At 37.2% G+C, this 25,624-nt stretch overlaps 1 protein-coding gene across 4 annotated transcripts; it reads left to right on the top strand.

Moving 5' to 3' along the window:
* Nucleotides 1-19,876: 19,876 nt before the first annotated feature.
* LOC106752723 (phosphoglucan phosphatase LSF2, chloroplastic) lies at nt 19,877-25,225 on the top strand. Of its 4 annotated transcripts, XR_002666680.1 has the most exons (6): nt 19,877-20,182; nt 20,824-21,029; nt 21,574-21,744; nt 21,924-22,135; nt 23,863-24,136; nt 25,209-25,225. XR_002666680.1 is itself a non-coding variant. In XM_022777240.1 (5 exons), exons 1-4 carry the CDS (start codon nt 19,906-19,908, stop codon nt 22,125-22,127), a joined length of 858 nt encoding a protein of 285 aa, XP_022632961.1. In that variant the 5' UTR covers nt 19,877-19,905; the 3' UTR covers nt 22,128-22,135; nt 23,863-25,068. The 4 variants fall into 4 exon arrangements, 3 of the variants coding, with proteins under 3 accessions (XP_022632961.1, XP_022632962.1, XP_014489941.1); XM_022777240.1 differs by lacking the exon at nt 25,209-25,225 and having other exon boundaries at nt 23,863-25,068; XM_022777241.1 differs by lacking the exons at nt 23,863-24,136; nt 25,209-25,225 and adding an exon at nt 23,736-23,831.
* The last annotated feature ends 399 nt before the right edge of the window (nt 25,226-25,624 follow it).

The raw sequence follows: 25,624 nt of genomic DNA, 5'->3' as shown, positions 1-25,624 counted from the left end.
TAAATTTGATAGTAAAACACACCGTTTATGGCTTAAAATGAGCTTTAAATCAAGTAAAACAATTAGTTGAGTCTCTTGAGAGTCAAAAGTTGGTTTTAGAGATATTATGCTTGTTTTCCATTATTTTGCAGGGTTTTTAGATGAATTAAAGATGGAAGTGAAGTAAGGTGGACTTAGACCCATGAAAGAAGGAGAAAAATGATGAAAAGAAGGGTCAAGTAAGCCGTTGAGCGCTAGAATGGTTCGCTGAGCGCTCAGAGCGATTAGAGGGAAACCGCTCAGCGGCAAAACTGACCGTTGAGCGGTCAAAGCGGCACAAGGCAAACCGCTGAGCGGTGAATTTAGGCGCCTAGGCGGTTGTCTATTTTTTTAGCTAGATTCTGTAAGTCTTTCTGTAATCTATCTGTTATCTTTTTGGGCTTATATATAGCCCCAGTGCGAATTAGAAGGGGAATCTTTTGGCAGAGGAAGACGACACAACACTCTTTTCACCCCTTGGAGGAGGAATTTGGATGTGGGAGCTCCAACCTACCAAATCTAGGGTTTATCTTCCATTCTTTCATTATTTTCATCTAGTTTCACTATGATTATGGTGAACTAAACCCTTTGTTGTTGGGGGAACAATGTAATCTTTTGAAACTCTCATATATTCAAATTCTTATTTATTTCATATGCTTGTCATATACTTGTTTATCAATTGTTGGGTTCTCATCTATGCTCAAAGCTTTTATTGTTTAACTCATTCAGGAAAAGATGTTTGTCTTTATCGATATGGGGATGTACGGTAATGTCATGAACTGGTGAGAAATTTCTTGATTATGCCAATATCGCCTAGGGATAGGGGTAGGACGGTCAATTGTATTTACTTCCGATCTCATTGCATTATTGGTTACTAGGGGAGGCTAGTGATAGCAAGCCGGTAATTAATAATAGGCTCTTTTCACCAAGGGATTGGGTTAAGGGTAAACTAGAAAGTTTGTATGGCAATTAGATAAATAAGTGAAGTAAATAAGAAGAGTAGATATATGAGAGTGGATAAGATGAAATTGTAAACCCCAACAACACCATTCATCCATAGTTTCTCAAAACCAATTGAATCAACTGCATTGTATGTTTATTTTTTTTCTTTGCATATAACCACCAAATTTATTCTTCTCTCAAGTCTTACAAGATTTGTTTACATGAAAGTTATGGTCTAAGAGTCCTTTAGGCTAACGATACTCGAACTTACCCGTTTTTATTACTTGATAACGATTTGGTACACTTGCCAAGGGCTTAACAAGTTTTTGGCGCCGTTATCGGGGACTCGTGGTTTAACTTATCTAGTAGTGTAAACTGACTAAGTTTGACTTGATTGTATATATCTTTTTATCTTTTTATTTTTAAAAAATATAAAAAAGTGCTACTAGGGTTTGTGTTTCTTGTGCATGCAGCAGGAGCCCAGACATACTAGAAGCAAGAAAAATATGCAACCTCTTATTGAAGGCTTAAGTAAGGAAAGGGGGAGAAGGAAAGTCAAACGTCCATCTAGGGATTTGTTTCCTTCCCCTGAAAGATTACTATCACCTTGACCAGATAGAAGAATAGATTGGAGCCTAAGCATCCAAGGAACCTCCTCTAAGGTGTGTGGAATAACTCATTGATTAACCTTGTATTCCAGTCGCATTGCTTCAGCATGTAATTCTCTGTATGTCTCAATCAGTTGCTGATATTTCTCTTCTATAGGCAGCTTCTCAAATTCGTCATCATTGTCACAATCACTCTTTGTCGTTCCAGCCATGTGACATATGTTGGATTTCTCCTATTGGTCAGCATCTTCATCACTTGAGCTTTCTGAATCTGAGTTTTCCCAAGCAACGTAAGCTCCTTTCTTTCTCATGTTTCTGCCTTGAGGAAATCTTTTCTTTCCTTTCTGCTTTGGCTGTAATTCAGGGCATTCAGGCTTGATGTGGCCTTCTTTTCCACATTCATAGCATTGGACAACATTTGTGCTGAAGCTCTTCTTTTTGCTTTGACCTACATGGTTAGAAAGTTGACTATCATTTTCTATAATTCGACTAAATTTTCTTACCATCAAGGTCATCAATTCTTTGTCGTCCATCTTTGTTTCTGTGATATTCTTGCTTTCAGCTTTTAGAGCTATGGACTTCTTTTCTTCAATCTCCTCTTCCTCCTTTAGTCTAAAAAGTTCTAACTCATGTTCCCGTAACATGCCAAACAAGGTAGCCATATTCATCGTTGTAAGGTCTTTGGATTCAGAGATTGCAGTGACTTTTGGTTGCCAGTTCCTATTCAGACTTTTCAAAATCTTTATCTTGATCTCTCCTTTGTCAAAAACTTTGCCAAGAGCCATCAGGTGATTTACGATATGAGTAAACCATTTCTGGACATCATAGATGTTTTCACCAGCTTTCATTCTAAACAACTCATATTCTTGTATCAATGAATTTTTCCTGGCTCTCTTGACTTCATCTGTACCTTCATGTGTTACCTCTAGAACATCCCACATTTCCTTTGCAGACTTGCATTGGGATATCCTGAAAAATTCATCAATAGTTAGTGCAGAGGCAATAATATTCCTAGCTTTAACATCATAGTGAGCTTTTCTATTTTCATCAATAGTCCACTCAGTAAAAGGTTTCAAAACAGTTTTACTATCAACAGTTTTTGTAGGTACAAATGGACCATTTAAAGTAGCATCCAAAATTCCTTTATCTTACGATTCAAGAAAGATCTGCATGCGAATTTTCCAAAAAGGATAATTTTCACCAGCAAACAGAGGTGGTCTGTTTGTTGAAGCACCTTCACCAAAAGTTTTAAAACTTGAAGTCATCCCCAGGTTTTACAGTCGAAGAGAATAAAAACAGAGTCGACTGAATTTTCAAATATCTTATGAAAACCAGCTCTGGTGCCAATTGTTATGAAACAGGTTGGCTTCTTTTTACACTAAGAGGGGGGGTGAGTTGATGTTAATTCAAAATTAAAATCTTTTCACAATCTTGGTATGAAAAATTCAAAGCTTTTGATCTTTCCTTGAAATGCAAGTTATTGAAAATTTAATGCAGCGGAAAAACGCAGTTGACTGCCTAGCAGATATAGTCGACTGGAAAATAAAGAGTGTAGGGATAAGAAAATTCAAACACTGTGTTTATACTGGTTCGACCAACAATGCCTACATCCAGTGTCCTTCCAACCCAGGAAACAAATGCACTATAATGGTTGCGGTTTTTACAACAAGGAATTTATAGAAGCACCACGCAAAAATATAAATCTCCTCTCTAACCCAAAACCAAATATAGCTGCACACACAAAACAAGAATTGCAGCAAGAATACCCTCTTCTGCAATCTAAACCACGTCGAACAATCCTCAACGTGTCACCAGCACTTTTCACAGAATGCCAAGCCTATCGCAGCAGACTTCACAGGTTGCTAAGCCTATCACAACAAACTTCACAGGTTTCCAAGCCTTCAGTAAAAAACAACAGTCTTCACAGGATGCGAAGCCTATCAAGATCAAACCAAAAGCACCTTCTCTGTGTAGATATTGATCAAACAGTAAGAGCAATGACTTCTCTTTCTGAATCTCTCTCAAGCAAGATCACCACCGTCTTCTTGGAGAATTCTTGGAGCTTCTAACGAATTCAATCTAAAACAGGAAAATGAAAATTTCAGATCACAAAAGTCACAGAACAATTCGTGTTTTGTCTATTTATAGCTTTATGTTTCATCAGATTGATTCATAGTCGAATAGCCTACTCATACAGTCGACTGTATTAAAACAATTATAACAGACAGTCAACATAAAGGCTCCTCAGCCAACGAAATCAATATACATTTATTACAGTTGACCAGGTCATACAGTTTTAACTACCTTTTGAAAATATAGTCGTTGGAGCTTGTAGGCTTAACAGAATTTCAAACAGAACAGTAACATAGTCGAATATGCATTTCACAATGTCGATTGACACATGAAAAATCACTTTGAAATTCTTTTCAACTCAAAATCTCACACAACACTTGTTCACAAAATCTGTACAAAGATTTTAGCATAGTCGAATCCATTAAGAGTGTATTCGACTGGACTAGAACTTTGTCACAACAATTATAAGTTCAAAAGGTGCTTGTGATCTTTTCTTTCAGAAATGTGTAATGATCAAAAACATTTTATCTCACATTTCAATATAAGCATGTTCCACAAATATAACACTCAATCAAACATAGGAACATACAATGTAATTCAATCAAAACATGTTCAGCGGATATGACAAGCATTACAGAATAAGAACATGTAATATTGGAACATATGTACTGTTATTAAGCATTGAGTTGTCATCATCAAAAACCAGTTTGATATAGAGTTTGTGTTGTCAACAATCTCAACAATTTCATCTAGTTTCCCATGTCTATGGTGAACTAAACCTCCATTGTTGTTGGGGAAACGATGTAATCCTTTGAAACTCTCATATATTGAATTGATGCTTTATTCATATGCTTTATTTCATTAATTGTTAGAGTTTTTCCTCTATTCTCTATTCATGCTTTGTTTAACTCATTCAATAGCGTGATCTTTGATTTTATCTTTATGAGCACATATGGGTAAATCTAGACATGGGAGAATTCTCTCGGGAGCAATATTACCTAGGCATAAGGATAGGAGGACCGATTGCCTTTAAGCTTCTATGCGAATGTAATGCATGAACAATTGTTAGGGAGACAAGACATTATAAACTAGTAATTAGAAGTAGGCTCTCTTCACCAAGACATTGGGATTAAGGTAAATTAGAAAGTGGCATTAACATTAATGAAAAAGTAGAATTCGTAAATATATGAGAGTGGATTAGGATAAGTCGGAAACCCCAACAACACAATTCATCCATATCATTCAACTACGTATTTTTCTAGGTCAATTGATCAACCTTTGCATGCATATTTAATTTCATTTTTGCATTTTAAATACCCTTTTTTATTTCTCAAGTCTTAAATAATCAACAAATCACATGAAAGTCTAGGCCAATGAGTCTCTAGGGAAAACGATACTTAGTCTTACCACTTATTATTACTTAATACGATTCGGTACACTTGTCGGAGTCTTAACAATGATTTATAAAAAAACACAAAATTGACTCAAATTTTAATCCTAACTCATATCTAAAACTCCTAAATCTCTTCTAAGGTGATAAAATCTATCCTTGGGTAATGCCTTAGTGAAAATATCAGTCAATTAATGCATTGTCTCAGTATATTCTATAATGCAATCATCTTTTTGAATATGATATCTTAGGAAATGATGTCTAATTTCAATATGTTTGGTCCTAGAGTGCATTATGGGGTTCTTAGTTAAGTTTATGAGACTTGTGTTGTCACATTTTAAGGGATGTGATTAAGCAAGATATCAGAATCTGCAAGTTGTTATTTCATCTAAAGTATTTGGGCACAACAATTCCCAGCAACTATGTATTCTACTTTTGTGGTAGACAAGGCTACACACGCTTGTTTCTTTGAGTGCCAAGAAACTAAGGAACAACCTAGAAAGTGACAGGTTCCACTTGTGCTTTTCCTATCTATTTTACAACCCCCATAACCAACATCTGAGTGACATATTAGACTAGGTGTTGCATCTGAAGGATACCATAACCCAAATGAAATAGTGCCTTTAAGATATTTCATTATTCTCTTAACAACTACAAGATTGGATTGTTTGGGATTGACTTGATATCTAGCACATACACAAACACTTTGCATTATGTCTAGTCTACTCTAAACATTGGATTGGATTGACTTGATATCCAACTACAAGATTGGATTGTTTGGGATTGACTTGATATCTAGCAATGATCCTATCATTTCTCTAAACATAGTCTGACTTACTTCTACCCCTGATTCATCTTTGTCTAAATAGCAAAAGGCGCACATAGGAGTGTTGGCTTCTTTGGAAGTATCAATTCCAAATTTCTTAAGGATTTCTCTATAAAACTTTATTTGGGAAATAAAGGTTCCCTCATCCATTTGTTTTATTTGTAATCCTAAGAAAAAAGTTAACTCCCCCATCATAGACATTTCAAATTCTCCTTGCATTATACTAGCAAACCCTTCACATAGGGAATTATCAATTGACCCAAAGATTATATCATCTACATAAACTTGCACAAGTAAAATATGACTTCCCACTTTCTTTATGAACAAGGTGTCTGTTTGAGGCCATATAAAGCTTTCTTTAATTTGTAGACATGATTTGGAAACTTAAAATCTTCAAAGCCAGGAGATTGATCAACATAAACTTCCTCCTTAATGAAACCATTTAAAATGCATTTTTCACATCCATTTGATACAATTTAAATTTCATCAAAGAGGCATAAGCAAGTAATAATCTAATATATTATAACCTAGCTACCGGTGCATAAGTTTCATCATAGTCAATACCTTCTTCTTGACAGTAGCCTTTAGCAACTAGTCTTACTTTGTTCTTTATGATATGACCATCCTCATCCAACTTGTTTCTGAAGACCCATTTGGTACTAATCACTTCATTGTGTTATTCTCTAGGGATGAGTTTCCAAACTTCATTTAGAACATAAGGGGTTAGCTTTAAACTTGATTAAGCTCACACTTAAACTTAGAGAACTTCCTCAGAATAAATTTGTGCTCTCAAATGGTTTAGGTAACTTGTAAAAGGTTTAGAAGGGTTCTATATATAGGCCAGGGGTCATAAAATGAAAAGACAACTCCCAACTACCAATGATAATCGATTGTCATAATTGATAATAGATTATTTCAAGCAGTTATGGGTTTTTCGAAAACGTGATAATAGATTATTCTTAGTGATAATCAATTATTGTCGAACCTTGGACAATATCAAAACTTGCATTGATAATCGATTATCCCCTATGATAATCGATTATTGTCGCGACACATCCTTTTTCTACTTTTTCTTGAAATAATCGATTATCCTGTGATAATCAATTATTGCCATAAGAAATTACTAAGTTGCGAAACTTCTAAGTGTTTTACAATTGAAAAATAACTCTTATACAAATGATTTCTCTAATGAATGCTTTTAACATTTAAAGTATTGGATTCTTCAAGTCTTCAAGTCTGCAAGTGCATCATCATCAAAATCACTTCAAAGCATCAATGCTTGCTTCTTATTGGTAACTGATTATTCGTTGAATTATAGTTAATCGATGGATTATTTAAGTTCATGTTGTAATGATTTATATTTCACGTTTCCATTTTTGTTAGCTCACCCTTGCTTGTTTGTGTTTGTAACTATGATAATCGTATAATTTGTGACGTTATACGGGAACAAACAATGTTTCAAATGTAATTACAAATGTTTCTGGACTTGCATAAGAGATGTGAGACATGGAGAAAAGAGCTTTTGGGGATTTTAAAATGAATTTTATGTCTAGAAATTTACTCTTTTTCTATCAACGTATGATTCTATCTTTCGACGACTGGTATTGTATTAAAGATGTTATTTTTCTTGTTGGCATTGGTAATTTATTTTTGACAAAAATTTAACGAATGTTTCAGGAAAATATACAGTGCCCCCTAAATCGAGGCGTTATAACCTTCAAGGTATGTTAAATTGGCTTGACCTTCGATCTACATCGACTCATCTCGACCATCAGTCTAATCTACTTGTCTTGACCTCCAACCTAGGCTGATTCATCTTGACCTTTAACCTATGTTAGCCCTAGTCAGTTTGGCTCAAATTTTAGCCTTGACCAAATCGACTCGAATTTCAATCAATATCAATCAGGTTAAGCCTTTAGCTCGAAATAACTCGATTGACGTTTTAGCTCATTCTGACTTGAGTGAGTCTTTAACCTTAATCAGCTTGGTTCGAACTTGTGAAAGGATTGAAAATAAATAAAATTTCAATTTTTTGTATGTATTTAAAGTTTTCCTATTTTATTAATTTGAAATATCTTCTAAAATTTATTAAATTTCAATTTCTTTCTAATTACTTTATAAAAATAATGGTTTTAATATAAAAAAATTTAAATTCTTCAAATAAATAATTTACTCTTCTAAATTACCTCATTTAAACACAAAGTAAGAGATATTAAGTTATTTCAAAAGTAGTTAGAAAGAAGTAGTTGTTGACACAACCTTTTATCTTATGTTTATACAGTAATAATTGAAGGTGCCTTACTTATTAAATTTCTTAGGTTATAACAAATAAAAATTAAGAAAAATGATTTTCAAAAAATTATGAAAAAAGTAGTTTGATTACCATTCTATATATCCAAAAAGAGTTATAGAATATTATGGGTTTTGTTTTAGTAATTTTATATATAACCGGGATGGTATGAATGGGTGGAGGCAAGTTTCTTTATCTAATCCCATCATTAAAGTAAAGGTTTATTACCACACTTCATGAATACATAATTTTTGTCTCACTTTTATCCTTACAAATATCAGGTGCACCTTTACTGCGTTTGTATTATTTTTCTTACTATTTCAATATTTATTACATAATTTTATAAAAAAATATAAAATCGTGACAAAAGAAACGTGATATTTTTAAATGTTCAATATTGAAAGAATGTATTCTAATTTTTTCTATGTTAGATATCTATAAAAAAAATTATAATTTTATAAATTTCAAATCAAATTATCAATTGACAATAAGATATAAGTAAAAAAGTTATATAAAATATTACAAAATTATACATAATAAATTCTTATGACAATCATAACATTTATTAATTTTACAAAAATGTTAGTGAAGTTAAAAATTTATAAAAAGAAAATAAATATTTAAGTTTAAAAATATTTCAAATCATAAAAAAAAACTAATGATAATTCAGATTTAAATATAAGTATTTTATTTTTTTAATATGTTATATTGTTATAAACAAGATTCAGGATAATAATATTAATTTATAATATTATAGTAAATGAAAAATCTTCTAGGTATAGTAACAAAATTAAATTTATTTGGAATTAAAAAAATAAAAATATCTATATAAAAATCATCAAAAACAATATCATAAGTTAGAAAAAATAAATTATAAATAAAAAATATTAAAAAGTACTTTGAATATTTAAGAAAAAAATTCAAATAATGAATTAGTCAAACCATTCACAGATCATTCAAATTATTTTGACAAAACAGAAATTCTCCAAATAAAACAAAATTTGAAGATAAAATAAAACAAACTAGTAAATAAAGGATTTATACTGTTCAACTTCAAATCAAGAGTCAAACATGAAAAAAAAAAGATAACAAAAAATAAAAATATTAAATCGAGTAGAAATAATGAAATGTTCACTTAAAAAATATTTGATATATTCAAATTAATAACACATCATTTTAACAAAATGATACAAAGAAAAAGACATATAATTAAGATTGTGATAAAAAAGAAAAAAACTTTGAAAATATAAATGAATTTTGTGAATACAAAAGAAGGCAAAAAAAAACTAAAGAAAAAAAGACTACGAAATTAAAGACTAAGAAAACAATGTGTGTGAACATAATGTGTGTGTGTGGAGAAAACAAATAAAAAATATATATTTTTTGTCAAATGTTATTTAGTTATGTAACACAAATTAATAAAGTTTAAAATTGATTAATATAGTGTTGTTCGAATTAGAATGGGATTAGTTGAGATTAACTAAATTAAAAAAATGTATGATACGCTATTTGGGTCGAACGGTTGCAGTTAGTAACCGGATGGCCCAACATAATTATTGGGCCTCAATCATATTAATGATAGGTCATTGTCGCTTCCGTTATTGGGCCAATGGTCCATCACGACAATATAATCCATCGCAAATAATATCTTAACAATCTATATCAGAAAAGATTAAATAAGATATGAACAGCCAGATATTCAGGTATGACCGTTTATATTATATTCTGTTTATATTTGATAATAATCTATATATACAGGACTGGAATCACAAGCCAGGTACGCTCTCTCATACACCACTTTGCCTTACAATATTATTAAGTGATTTCACTCTGCATTCTCATATTGAGAACCCTCAGCCTTGCTTTCAAGGCTCATCACCACTCACCCTGACTTGGGCGTCGGAGTGCCATTGCAGGTACCTCCCCCCTCGGTCGTAGCTTGGAGATTCCGGACGGTTGAAGATCGGAAGACAGCGGGAGCGCCATGTCATCCAGGTTAGTCCCTTCGATCCCCAAAATATTCATACCGAAACATTTTGGCGCCCACCGTGGGGCTCGAAAGGACAAGACTCCCAATGGTGACCACAGGAGGCATGGAGAATCCAGATCCAATCCAGATGATAAAAGAACTGCAGGCGCAGTTGGAAGAGCAAGCCCGAACTATTGCAACTTTACAGCAGGAATTACGACAGAAGAAGACTGATGATGCCGAACGTAGCAAAGAAAAACAACACGACCGGGAGGCATCTGAAGACAGTCAGAATCATAATCCGCCTCCTCCCCCTCGGTCCCCAGATTTCTTGCCGTTCACCGATACCATCATGCAGGCCCCTATGCCTGATCGGCCTCCACCTCAGGTGGAGAAATTCGACGGTACGACGAATCCAGAACATCATTTGCGGAACTTCGTCGATTCAATGGCCTTCTACACTCAAAGTGATCCAGTAAAATGCCGGGCGTTCTCCCTGTCGCTGAGGGGAGAAGCCCTCGAATGGTATTACACCCTTCCACCCAACTCGGTGGATAATTTCCGCACGCTGACAAACATGTTCACAAAGCAATATTCCACCAACCGATATGAAGAAGTGACCGCTGCCGAGTTAGTCAATCTCAGGCAGGGAAAAGACAAAACTCTCAGAGCTTTCATGCACCGATACAACCAAGCCGCCCGGAGGATAAAGGGAGCCAGCCCCGAATTCATCATCAGCAGCCTACCCAACTGCCTTAAGGCAGGATTCGTCTCTGAAAGCCTATACGCCAAATTACCTCATACGCTGGAGGAGCTACAACAAAAGATGGCTAAGTTCATTAAAATGGAAGATCAGAGGATTTTTTGGAAGCAACAACACGAGGAGCATCCGATAAGTGTTAACAAAAAAGAGGGCAAGCGAAAAAATGACAACGTCCGGGAACAGAAACCAATCGTGAATCTGAACCCCAGATACGATTGCTACGCGCATCTCACCGCCCCCAGAGAAAAGGTGTTGGAACGAGCTCTACAATCGAACCTCATCTTTCAAAGAAGAAAATTTTCACCCAAAAACATGGATGCAACACAGATATGCCGATTCCATAATTCGGGGGGACATACTACTGAAGGCTGCCAGACTCTCAAGGATGAAATAGAGAAGCTAATCCGTGCTAGAAATCTTCGTGAATTTGTAAAGGAAGATTCCGGCCGTGTGGGACACTCTCCCAGAAAGACACGAAGAAGCCCGGAACATGCCAAACGAAAGGGTAATTACTCACGCGACCGTTCTCGTAGCCCTCCAAGTCACAGATCCCGCAATCGACCTAGGGAGCGGGAACCCATAGTTAAAGGCAGGATTGATACCATCTCAGGTGGTTTTGCTGGAGGAGGCGCTTCATCCTCAGCACGGAAGAGACATTTGAGAAGTTTGCACAGCATACACTCAGTAATACGCAATCCGGCGTCAATGCCGGACATAACATTCACAAACAAAGATTTTCATGCGCCAGATCCTGATCAGGATGACCCCATGGTCATCACCGCCCGCATTGCACAATACGATGTGAGTAAAGTCCTCGTCGATCAGGGTAGTTCAGTCAATATATTATACTGGACAACTTTTCGAAGAATGGAGATTCCAGAAGATATGATTACTCCGTTTAACGAGCAAATTGTTGGTTTTGCTGGAGAAAGAGTAGACACCCGGGGGTATATTGACTTACGAACCCACCTGGGATCCAATGATGGTGGCAAAGAGCTCAGAGTTCGTTTCTTGCTGGTAGAAGCAAACACGTCCTATAACGCCTTCCTAGGACGATCATGCTTAAATGCTTTTGGGGTAATCGTGTCTACCCCACATTTGGCAATGAAATTTCCTGCAGACAAGGGAAATATATGCACCGTCCGGGCAGACCAGAGAATCGCTCGTCAATGCTACGTTGCTGGTTTAAAGGTCACACCTTACAGAAAAGAGAACCGTACTGAGGCAATCCTGATTGACCTTGATCCAAGGACCAATACAGACGAACGCATACAACCGGAAGGTGAGATAAGGCCTTTCATGGTGGGAAAAATCGAACAACAAACTACTTCAATCGCCGACAACCTTCAGCTATCTGAAGAAAATGCATTGAAGGAGCTATTAAAGGATAACAACGATTTATTCGCCTGGAGCGCATCCGATATGCCTGGAATCCATCCCAATGTCATTTCACACAAATTGTCCATATTCCGAGAAGCCCGACCGGTATCTCAGAAGAAACGACGGTTCGGTGATGAAAAGCGGTTGACCATTCGAAATGAAGTTGACAAACTCCTGAAGGCAAGGTTCATACGAGAATTAACCTATACTACATGGTTATCTAATGTAGTCATGGTGAAAAAGGCGAACGGACAATGGAGGATGTGTGTGGACTTCACGGACCTCAATAAAGCATGCCCCAAGGGCTCTTATCCGCTTCCCAATATCGATCGTTTGGTCGATGGAGCATCCGGGCACACTGTTCTTAGTTTCCTGGATGCCTACTCGGGATATAATCAGATCCCGATGCATGCCCCAAACAGAGAGAAGACAACCTTCATTACAGAGCACGCAAATTACTGCTTTGATGTCATGCCGTCCGGTTTGAAAAATGCAGGCGCCACTTATCAACGCCTAATGGACAAAGTCTTCCATAATCAGATAGGCCGTTGCATGGAAGTATACGTCGACGATATGGTAATACGAAGCCACACACATCAACAACATCTTAAGGATTTAGAGGAAGTCTTTCAACAACTCAGGCACTACAACATGCGTCTAAATCCTAACAAATGCACTTTCGGGGTGTCCGCCGGAAAGTTCTTGGGTTTCATGTTGACCCATCGAGGAATAGAGGCGAATCCAGACAAGTGTAAGGAAATATTGGAGATGAAAAGTCCCACTAAATTAAAAGATGTCCAGTGCTTGGTCGGACCTCTTACAGCTTTATCACGATTCATACCCAGGCTCTCTGATCACATCAGGCCTATTTTGAAGAATATGAAAAAAGACGTGCCTCGACATTGGGACAACGACTGCAAAGAGGCCTTTTCTAAGGTGAAAGGCATTCTGACCAGTCCGCCTATTATGGCCCGTCCAAACGAGGGGTTCGATTTACAACTTTATCTTGCCGCATCCAGCCACTCGATAAACGCAGCTCTCATCCAGGAACATCCCGATTTTAAGCTGATATATTTTATCAGCCGAACCCTACAGGGACCAGAAGAAAGATACTCTCATGTAGAGCAAGTGGCGCTCGCCTTGCTCACTGCGGCGCGACGCCTCCGGCCGTATTTTCAAAGTCATCAGGTTGTTGTCCGGACGAATCATCCGATCGCCAAGATCCTTCGCAAGCCTGACTTGGCCAGCAGAATTGTGGCATGGGCGATCGAGCTATCTGAGTTCGGTTTACAATATGAACCTCAAGGTTCTGTTAAAGGTCAGCACTTGGCCGACTTTATAGCAGAAGCGTACCATCCGGAAGAGCCCAACATTTGGTATCTTAATGTAGACGGGTCTTCTAACAAAAGAGGAGGCGGTGCCGGCATTGTGTTAGAGGGACCGGGCGACCTACTAGTCGAACAGGCAATTAGCTTTAACTTTCAACTCAGCAATAACCAAGCGGAATATGAAGCTCTCATTAGCGGCTTATTATTGGCCAAAGAGTTGGAATTCAATCATCTGGAGTGCAAAATGGACTCTCAGCTAGTCGTGGGTAAACTTAACGACACTTTTCAGGTCAAGGACGATCATTTGCTGCGTTATTATCACAAGGTCAATGATTTGATCAAATCATTCACCAGTTTCTCTGTGACCCACATACCCCGATCACAAAATTCCCGAGCGGATCTATTGTCAAAATTGACTCATTCTCGAGAAAAATCCCAACTATCTTCAGTGATCAAAACTACACTACACAAACCTTTGTTGGAAGCGTGCGCCGCTAACGTGACTACACCACGAACCGACTGGCGACAGGATATAATACAACTCATGATTCACCAAGAGCAGGGAGGACAGCTCAATATACTTGATTCTAAACGAATTGCCCGTTACATGTTAGTGGGTGACGACCTGTACTGGCGCGGTTACACCACCCCATTGCTAAAGTGTTTATCTGATGAGGAGGCAAAATACGTTATGCAAGAATTACATCAGGGGATTTGCGGTTCACATTCAAGAAAGAGGATGTTGAAAGCTAAAGTTCTAAGAGTCGGGTTCTACTGGCCCTCTATAGAACGAGATTGTGCTTCATTTGTACAGAAATGCATCTCATGCCAGTCCCATGGACACAACTTACGAATTCCGCCTTCGGAATTACATGAGATCATCTCCCCGTGGCCCTTCGCACAGTGGGGAATGGATATCGCCGGGCCTCTACCGGTCGGGAAGGCGCAATGCAAATACCTGTTGGTCGCAGTAGATTACTTCACCAAATGGATTGAGGCAGAAGCCCTCGCGGTAATAAGTGCTCAAAAGGTACAGAGTTTTATCTGGCGCCTGATTTGCAGGTTTGGACTACCACACAAAATCATAACTGATAACGGGCAGCAATTTGTTGAACGAAAATTAGAAGATTTCCTCAAGGGCCTGGGCATTAAACATGTCACAAGCTCAGTTGAGCATCCGCAAACAAACGGGCAGGCTGAGTCAACCAACAAAGCCATCATTTCTGAGTTAAAAAAGAGATTAGGGCGCGCAAAAGGATTATGGGTCGAAGAATTACCTGAAGTACTATGGGCATACAAGTGCACACCGCACGGTTCAACGGGGGAAACCCCCTTCAACCTCACCTATGGAACGGATGCAATGCTTCCGGTCGAAGTTGGCGAACCCACTATACACCGACAGATGCAAGACATGAGCATTAATGAAAACCTGCTAAGAGTTAATCTGTATACTCTTCTTGAAAGACGTGAAGTAGCCATGATACGAAATACAGCCCAAAAACGACTACTCATACGACGATACAATACAAAGGTCAAACCGCGAAGTTTTACCACAGGCGACCTTGTTTGGAGAAAGAGAGGAGAAGCTCGCAAAGAAAAAATGTCTGGCAAATTATCAGACAATTGGGAAGGACCTTTCCGCGTCACTGAAGATTTGAAGAACGGTGCATACCGATTGGAGCATTTAAACGGCAAGGCCATTCCAAATACATGGAACGCCACACATTTAAAGTTCTACTATAGTTAGAATTTCAGATTTACTACCTTGCAGATTTACTACTTTACAAACATTTGTTAATGATATTTCAATGCAATTATTCAGTTTATCATTCACTAATTCAAAAACCTTACGGACTAAATGTCTGAATCATTCAAGGCAGCACTTGCCAAACAGACTTAAACTCTGAATTATTCAAGGCAGCACTTGCTTTACGGACTAAACGTCCGAACGGACTTCAAGTCTGAATTACTCAAGGCAGCACTTGCCTTCCGGACTAAACGTTCGAACAGACTAAAAGTCTGAATTACTCAAGGCAGCACTTGCCTTCCGGACTAAACGTCCGAACGGATTAACCATCCGATTTCTTAAAGGCAGCACTTGCCTCCTTCATTGAAGACGACGTTTACAGGGCAACGTCATTAAAATTAAGAGCTCGGGATAAGCAATTTTGCAGCTCCTTTCAGCACATCGTCATTCAGACATGAAGAGGCCAACAATCCCGTATGACCACCACATTCAAGGCGATTCAGAACACCGAATTCGGACGCTTCTGCATAAGCAAGTAAGTTCACTTGAATTCATACTAACTAAGTTAATTTGTCTGGAGAGTAATTACCGCTGAATTGTCAGCAAAGTAAAACCCCTTGTTACGCCAAAACGGCGAAGGGTAACACACTTATGAGATAAGGAAAAACCAAAAATCTAGTCGAGGGCCGAAAGCCTTCAAAACATACATACAATGTCGCGCTAGGGGCCGAAAGCCTTAGACCTATATTAATTCCCAAACAGTTGCATAACAAGGCCATCAAAAGTAACACATAACAAACATTCGGAATTATAAAAGAGTTAAAACAAAAAGGAGTTTTGTGGTCATCCACAGAATAATGAATATTCGACTAAAGATCTAAATTTTTTCGGTATTCACTTCCTCGCCAGTGGCCTTCTCAGGAGCAGGCACTTCACTAACATCGATTGGCACGTTGCTGGTCTCTCCCGATGGGGCAACAGTCTGTACATTAGCAGCAACTTCCTCTTCTTCTTCTTCTTCCCCATCTGAGTAGGTTCCAGCAGGAACCTCTTTGGACGGGACCATTTTTTCATGGAGAATATCCTTCTCCACGTCCAAAGGAAGATCTTGTAAAGGCCGGTCGAGCAGAAAGGTAGCTTGCCGAATCGCCTTCTTAAACCCACGGGTATGTTCCAGAATGATTGCCTCTACCATCTGCCTTTCTCGAGCCTTGGCCGCCATTAAGGAACTCTTCAAAGTATTCCTTTCAATGGTCACTTCATTCAAAGCCTTTCGGGTAGAGGCAAGATCAGCAGTTTGACGATCCATTTCCTTCTTCGCTGCCTGAAGGGATTTCGTTACATTTTCGAGTATAACACGACCTTCATTGATTGTCTTCTCGGCCGCCTCATATTTTGGCCCGCATTCAGAATGAAGAAGGGTGAGATCCATTAGTTGTTTCTGTAAACCTTCAACGTCGACCCTCTCCTGATCATCCATATGGATTAATTCTATGGCAGAGGCAGTGGCCCGAGCACAAAACTCCAAAATGTGTTGGCGGAGTTGTTGGCGAGATGTGTTCTTCAGCACCTTCATCTCGGCCGGGTCAAGCTTGGGGTCTATCTTGTACCCCAGATCGAAGTCGGCATCCCATATGCCGTTCGGAAGCTCTCGGTCGGCCTCAGGGTGTCCGGATTCGTCGACAGCAATTCCCTTTGCGGGGTTCCTCATTCTTTTCCCGGACGGAATTTCTTTACGTTGAGGAACCACCCTCCTTTTTCTTTTCAAAGGAATTTCTTCTTCACCCTCCAGATTAACGATCGTCGCTGTTTGTGGAGGGGGTGTCGAAGTCTGCACACTGGAACCTTGCCCTTGTATAAGGGCTTTGGAGCAGTTAAACCAATCGATATTGGTCTTCTTCTTACCAATGATAGCTGATACAGAAAAAACTTTAATAAGCAAGATCATCAAGTAGTTAATCATGGTTATTACAGAAACATACCAGAGACTCTTGAATCTAGGTCGTCGTACGCCAGGCAATTCACTAGCTGCTTTGAAGAGAAAGGGCGAAGAGATAGTCCTTCCAGTGCACTAATGGCCTCTAATTCGTAGGCTGACAATAAATCCCTATCCCAAGAAGTTATCGAGCGAGGGTGTTGAGTCCAATATAGGGGAAACCTCTCGCTATCATCCTCATTAAGGAAAAGCGGACGACCTAAGTCAGTAATAAGCACTCTAAAATATTGTTTTTTAAAGTCTTTGTACGAATCAGCGTATAGTTTGAACAGGGTATTTTTGGGATCGGAAACAAGTGAAACCCAACCCCTTTTGGGAACCGGACGGGTTCTAAAGAAATACAAAAACATAGGGGCGGTCGATTTTATATCTAAAAATTTACAGATCACGCAAAACGACTGAATATAACCCCAGCTATTTGGATGAAGTTGCGTAGGGGCAACGTTTAAGTGTCTCAACACATTCATATGGAAATCAGAAAACGGAAGTCTAAGATACATATCAATAAATAGACAGGAATACATGTAAAAGAAATGTTTTTCAGAGCCATGTCTATGATGGAAGACCTTCTCGTCTTCCCTACAGGGGGCTAATCTCACGGAACGCCCATAACTCAAATTCCTAAGGATGCAACTATTCTCTATCCAGAATTCTAAGGATGCTTTATTCACAAAAGTGCTAGAGATGTCGTTAACATCTCATGATGCCCATTCATAGTTAATAACATCAGTATAATTTTCGGCATGGTCGTCCACTGCGACGCCGCCGTGAATAAAAACCCTATTACCATGAACAAGGGTGGAAATACCTACTTGGTCTGCGGTGGAAGGCCTATCAGATGAACTGGTTGGTATCTCTTGCCCCCTTTCTTCCACCACTGACGACGGCGAACCAAGATTAAAGGAAGAACTCATAATTACCTGAAGGAACGAAGTTACTAGGAGGAAGGGAAAACGATGTTCTGGTGAAACAAGGAGAGGGGGAAAGTGCTCTAAAGTTTGGGAAACAGAGGAAATGAAAGTGGCGGTTGCAGAAAACCCTACATTAATTACTCTGTAACTGGCCGAAACTGTCAGAAAAACCCTTGACCGTTGGATCAAAATGATCTGACGGCCACGCGCTTCAGACTCTTTAACTGCTCACAGGGCGGGAAAAAATTAATAATGATTTGGAACTCAATCGACGTGTTTCAAAAACGCTGCGTTACGGTGAGAATTTAAAATACTTCTGTGACGAATGAATGAATGGCTACTTAGGGTAACTTATGATCGCCTGGTACGCCAAGTCTGCATCTCACATAATGCGGTCGGTCAGTTGAGATTGCTCGCTGCAAGAAACCGGTCGGCCAAGATTCCCCCACACCTTAAAGTCCTGCATTCATTCATTGTTCAATGCCCAACGCTTCATTTGGACTTGGGGGGATGATGTACGATACGCTATTTGGGCCTAACGGTTGCGGTTAGTAACCGGACGGCCCAACATAATTATTGGGCCTCAATCATATTAATGATAGGTCATTGTCGCTTCCGTTATTGGGCCAATGGTCCATCACGACAATATAATCCATCGCAAATAATATCTTAACAATCTATATCAGAAAAGATTAAATAAGATATGAACAGCCAGATATTCAGGTATGACCGTTTATATTATATTCTGTTTATATTTGATAATAATCTATATATACAGGACTGGAATCACAAGCCAGGTACGCTCTCTCATACACCACTTTGCCTTACAATATTATTAAGTGATTTCACTCTGCATTCTCATATTGAGAACCCTCAGCCTTGCTTTCAAGCTCATCACCACTCAACATGACTTGGGCGTCGGAGTGCCATTGCAGGTAACTCCCCCCTCGGTCGTAGCTTGGAGATTCCGGACGGTTGAAGATCGAAAGACAGCGGGAGCGCCACGTCATCCAGGTTAGTCCCTTCGATCCCCAAAATATTCATATCGAAAAAAAAAATATAAATATAAATTAATGAAAAACATTTACTATCATCGACATTACTTATTGAAAAAGTGGAGGTTAATTTAATAAATAAAAAACAACAGATTATAAGGTGTGCTTCATAAATTTGAGTAATTTTTATTAAATTTTATTAGTGAGCTCAAAATTTCTATATTTTTCAATTGAAACTTTTATATTTTTTAATTGAGTTTTGTTCTTTCATTTTTATGTTAATTAGATGAAATGATTATCATCTTATTTTGTTACATTGTCTACGTATCTATTTGTATTAAAAATGTAAGAATTTTTTATTAATATAAATAAAATATTTTATGCAAATAATTTTTGTTTTTGTTACGGAGAAGATGTGAATAAGAAGATTATCACACTCTTTGACGATTTTGTGGTTGCAGTTTACATTGGCTATTAATATGGTGAAATATATTTAATAAAAATGTTTAAATTTATGATAAACTTAAAATTTAATTAAGCATGAAATAAATAAATATGATTGTTGTTAATTATATATTGTATTTGATTTGATGGAAGGGTGTTTTGGTAAGGATGTGATGCAGTATAAGAAGGGGCTAGAAGCATTCTGACAGGGAGAAAGGGAGAGAGATGGGAATGGTTGGTATTAATTGGTTCGCTTCGGTGCTCAAAGTTCCTTTGGGTATGCAACTACAGAACAAAACATTATGGCGATGTATAGTTCCTCCTTATCTTAACTACCCTACAAGGCTCACTCCAATATCTTGTAAACTGCCAGAAAGTGGGACTGAGGACAACCCTACCGTCACAGGCAAAAGGGTTCACAAGAACAAGGACAGGATGGAGGACTACAACGTCGCTATGAAGAGAATGATGAGGAACCCTTATGAGTATCACCATGATCTGGGTCTGTTTCATCTCTTTACTCTTTTCATACCCTCCATATGCTACCAGTGCTTTCTTTCGTCCTTTTGCTCTTTCAAATGCTACCCGTCTTTCTTATGATTCTCATATTTAGAAATGTAGCGGATATGTCAGGGGAATCAATGATTTTGGTGCTGGGTTTTTTTAATCCATGATAGTGGGATTCTTTTTCTCATTCGATTGGTTGTTCTTGCAATCTTCAATTATTGTGCTTGTGCATTTTATCTTAAAAGTGGAGATGGTCTTTCTATTTAAAAGCATAATTGTTTATATTGGACCCCATGTTTTGGCCATTGCGTTGATTTAATGTTTGAAGATTTTTAGAAACTTTGATGGTTTGTCATATTACTCTAAAGGAAGGAAGAAAAATCACTTAAAACCATGAGAAGATTCTTTATGTGCATGAGAAGATTGGTTAAGGATGTTGCCAAAAGGAAAAAAATTAACTTGTAACTTATGGATACTTTTTTCAATGAAAAATGCAAATGATGGTAAGAAAAATATTCTTCCAGGAAATCAACCTTATATCTCCCATATGTTTTGGAAGTTTAACATTCTCTACTTCCAATATTAATATTTCCTTGCATGATATATCATTTAACTGATGTAACCACTGATTTTCAGGTATGAATTATACTCTTATAACGGACTACTTGATTGTGGGTTCTCAACCGCAGAAACCGGAAGACATAGATCACTTAAAAAAGGAAGAGGGTGTGACATACATTCTAAATTTGCAACAGGATAAAGATGTTGATTACTGGGGAATAGATTTACAGTCAATAATAAGAAGGTGTCACGAACTTGAAATTGGCCACATTAGGAGACCGGTAAGCTAGCCCAACATTTGGAGACCGATAAGCTAGACCAGGAGATAAAGAAAAAATTTTTGGTAGTGTGAACAATATTTGAATAGTTAAATGTAATTAATAGGTAGGGTTTTTGAAAGAAGACGAGATAAATAAAGGGGAATACACAAGATTTTACTTCTTGTTTTGTTTGATTTGGCTACATTATTTATATTATGCAGGACACTCCTTACTACGTTATAAAATGAGACATATAATCCTGAAAAACATAAAGTTTTTGAATCTAAAGATACATCTGTACGAAAAATACTATGAACCTCAAATATTCAACTACTAAAAGTTTATCGAGTTTATTAAATGCTTCATTTGCCTTTTGCCAACGGTCTTGAGTTTTCATGACTAAGTGTAATCATTAACCCAAGGACCCATTTACTTTTTCAATGCAATTGACTATATTCCATGTCAAGAATGTGAAAGATTCTTGACTCTGAAATTTTTCCATTTCTGGCTTGTTCTTACATTAAATTATTATCACGCTTTTTTTTTTTCTTGTCTGCATTATTAGGCAAAAGACTTTGATCCAGGGTCCTTGCGAAGTGAACTACCTAAAGCAGTTGCATCCTTGGAATGGGCAATTTCTCAGGGGAAAGGAAGAGTTTATGTACACTGTACTGCAGGGCTTGGAAGAGCTCCAGCGGTGGCAATTGCTTATTTGTTCTGGTTTTGTGGCATGAAGGTGGGTCCTAAACATCACCTTGTATTTGAATCCAAAACAATTTCCCCACTATTTTTTTTCAGAAGTGTTATGGTTGAACATCATTCTCTTGGTAGTGATAGATTGCTTTACAGTTTTCTTAAATGAGAAGTACAACTTTGTTTTGAAAAAAAATGAATGTGGCACTTTTCTGTGGACAGCTAAATGAAGCGTATGATATGCTAACTTCAAAGAGACCTTGTGGACCAAATAAAACAGCAATACGTGGAGCTACGTATGATTTGTCTAAGAATGATCCATTCAAGGAGCCATTTGAGAATCTTCCAGAATATGCATTTGAGGATATAGCAGACTGGGAAAGAAACTTGATCCAAAATCGTGTTCGCTCCCTTCGAGATACTTGACAACTTAGGCAAGTGTTTCTGACTTTCTGCTATGAAAAAGATTGTATTATTATGTTTCTCAGAATCTGCATTGCATATATCACCCCATATTGAGATGCAATGTTGTATCTGTCATGATGAGTATCTGATATTCCTACACAGATTGGCACCCTTGCTGGGATGGTGTCATGATATTTTTTCAAGCATATTCATACTGATATTGGCATATATAGCCAATAACGTGTATGAAATATTCAATATAGTATAGAGTGGCAAAACAACTCTGCGAATAATGCACACCATAATTGTAAACTTCATAATATCTGAGAATGAAAAGTGCTCAATACTTCTTTTTCTCCTATTCTTTCCCTCAAAATCCACCAAAGTTTCTGTTCTAGGCGCAGCATTGTACCTAATATAGAAAAAAACTCGGATTTACTGTTTCGGAAAATAAGTCTCATTTTTATTTTATTCTCTTATGTCCTTATGATCTCAAGATAACTTCAAAATTCGTGATGTTCTTTGAGTTTTTCTTCTTCTAAACACTGAAATTAACCTAAATTTCTGATAGGGCGAGGACTTTTGGAAATATGCTCTTCTCAGTTTAAATGAGCATGCATTATGTTAAGAAATGATAACATGTTTGGTAAAATCAAGTCAATTTATAATGATTTTGAATCTACTATATTTTTTTTTTTTTTATTTTCAAAATACAAAACATCTTAAAATCTCGTTGGCTCTTGAATGTTGTACATTCGGGTTTTAAACTCACATCTGCCTTTACAAATGCTTTATTTTACGAGGAATTATAACAATGAATCTGGCCTTGCCCTCTTATGAGTGAGACATTCCCACATAAAATCAAAAGCTTTATCATCGAGATTGAAATTTCCCTTTCAAAAACACGTGTATCATTGAAATATCTCTCACTACAAATTCTCCGTCGGCAAAATATTTGTCTTCTTTGGCAAACAAATATAACATGACAAAACGTGTATGTAACCTTGTCTTTTTGCGTACGTTATAAAATTAGAATACCCCTCAATAAAATTGACCATTTCATTGAATTTTGTCTGCATGTCAAATGTAATAATGAGATTACGAAAAAATATTCTCGATATAATATTGATATTCCAAGTATGAAGGAGCTAAACTAGTGGCGATAAAAGATTGCATAAGGTTATTTTAACTCTATGTTCTCTTAAAAAATGAGTTAAAGCTTGTCTCAATTATACAAATTAAACTATAGGATGAAATATATGAACTCACTTTATATATTTTACTAATCATATTTAAATTATTCCGCATACCCTTTCACATCTTGAAACCTTTCACGTCAAGAATTGAAAAATTGACATAACGGTAAGATTAAATATTAATAGTTGGTGTGATGTTGTAACAAGCACAATTGAAAAGGGTCACATGTTACGATGTGATAAGACCAAAGGAATACGCAAGAGTATAAGAAAAAGAAAGACAATGTTAAATTTCGGGATTTCATATGCGAAAGGCAAACGGTTGGTATGAATCTCTCCTCCTGATTCTTCTTTTTCTCAGCCTGCATTGTAACCTTTTCTGTTTTCGTGTTTCACATCTCCTTTTCTGAAATTCTTTTATCCCTTTTGCCAGGTACGCGTACGTCCAGGTTTTCCAGGCTTGAAGAGAGATTCCTTTGTTTCGTTTTAGCTATTTTTAATTTAATTTTGGATGGTTATATACAGAGTTGTTTCATTGATGTTTTCATTGACTTTCATAGCGAAGCATACAAGAATGAAGGAAATACAAGCTGAAATTTGTACAAACGCAGAGGATATTCTTTGTTTGACAGCAACGGTGGAAAAACTTCAAAAAACGATGGAAGAGAAAAAATCACTTAGGAAACTACAAGGGAGAAAAAATCATACCTAGGAAACTTCAAGGGAGGATATCAAGCTTTCCTTACAACAACTGTTGCAAAACTCAGCCCACACTCATGGAGCCCTTCGAACTCAAATCTAACCGCTTCGCTCACAAAGGTTTCACTATTCAAGGTCATTTCTATTGATTTTCCTCATTACGGTACATAACATGTTGAAATTGCATCTATACATTTTGAAAAAGATATAGTGTCGTGGTTCCAAATGCTCCAGAAAATTGAAGCTGTTACAACTTGGCCAACACTAACCCGAGCTTTAGAATCTCAATTTGGACCCTCTTCCTTTGATTTTTCTATGACTGAACTATTTAAGCTGCAACAAAACGGGCCAGTTTCGGACCTATTATTTGAAATTCATGTCTCTTGCGAATAGATTAGAAGGATTGTCTAAGGAAGCGGTTTTCAATTGTTTTGTAAGTGGCTTAAATGCGGATATTAAGCTTAATGTGGTTGCTTTTTCCCCACCAAACTTAGTAAGAGTTGTTGCTTTAGCTGGGATTTATGAAGAAAAATATATGCCTAACCAAACATCAGTTGGGATTTCTCCAACCAAACATAAACACTCACCTTGCGATGGTTCCTTTGTCACTGCAACCACTAAAATATCTCCCAGAAACCCATTATCAAACACAAAGACAACATTACCACCTTTATTACCTACCCCTCCCTCTAGGATCAATAATGAGAAATTCTAATGTGAAAAGGATAATTCTAGCTGAAATGCAATTGCAAAGAGAGAAAGACCTATGTTACTTCTATGATGAGAAGTTCTCCTTCAATCATAAATGCCCTAACAGATAGTTGTAATTGTATTACAACACAGAGAAGAAGATGCTGACATAACTGAATGTAAAGCAGAACTGGAGAAAAAACAAAATTGCAAATGAGTGATGATCATCATTTGTCACTCATTGTGTTAAAAGGCAGCTTGGGAGTAGGTACTATTAAATTTATGGTTCATGTAGGAACCTTGCCTTTAAAAGTGTTGATTGATGGTGGTAGCTTGTATAATTTCTTACAATCTAAAGTTGTTAAATTATTTAAACTTCTAATTGAGAAGGCTCCTGTGTTTATAATGATGGTGGGCATTGATAATTATATGAAATCAGAAAGGTCGATTCAACATTTAACACTACATGCCTAATGGAATAATTTTACATTGTCAATTATTTTATTTCCCATTTCAGGTGCAAATCTCATTCTTGAGGCAAGTTGGTTGAAGACAATGAAAATGCGACAATCAATATATATATATATATATATATATATATATATATATATATATATAAACCAAAAATGAAACTAATCGTGAGAGTGAGGGACTAGATAAGTGTCGCTGTGAGAGTGAGAGAGAGTAGACAAGTGTCGTTGTGAGGGTGAGGAGAAGCCAACCACCATTAGAGAGCGAAAAAAGAGAACTCAATGGTTGTACCAAATGGTGTCTATGCACGAAACCAATCGGTTAAAATGAAAGGAAATCATATATAAAGCATCAATCAATGAATTTTTGTGTTAAGTGGAAGAAACATTATCTTTGGTGGTCGTCGAAAGCTTCTCTGAAGTATTTGACCTATAAGGAAGAAAGAGCACACAAAAATAGTGA

The sequence above is a fragment of the Vigna radiata genome, unplaced genomic scaffold (genome assembly GCF_000741045.1).
Source record: "Vigna radiata var. radiata cultivar VC1973A unplaced genomic scaffold, Vradiata_ver6 scaffold_43, whole genome shotgun sequence".
In the NCBI taxonomy this organism is placed as follows: domain Eukaryota; kingdom Viridiplantae; phylum Streptophyta; class Magnoliopsida; order Fabales; family Fabaceae; genus Vigna; species Vigna radiata.
The sequence above is the reverse complement of the archived record's forward strand: the minus strand, read 5'-3'. Positions and strand labels throughout refer to the sequence as shown.

Coding starts and splice junctions, on each gene's coding strand:
- LOC106752723 (XM_022777240.1), top strand. CDS start 19,906: ATGGGAATGGTTGGTATTAATTGGTTCGCTTCGGTGCTCAAAGTTCCT. Junction 21,030..21,573: donor TTGGCCACATTAGGAGACCG/GTAAGCTAGCCC, acceptor CTGCATTATTAG/GCAAAAGACTTTGATCCAGG. Junction 21,745..21,923: donor TCTGGTTTTGTGGCATGAAG/GTGGGTCCTAAA, acceptor TTCTGTGGACAG/CTAAATGAAGCGTATGATAT.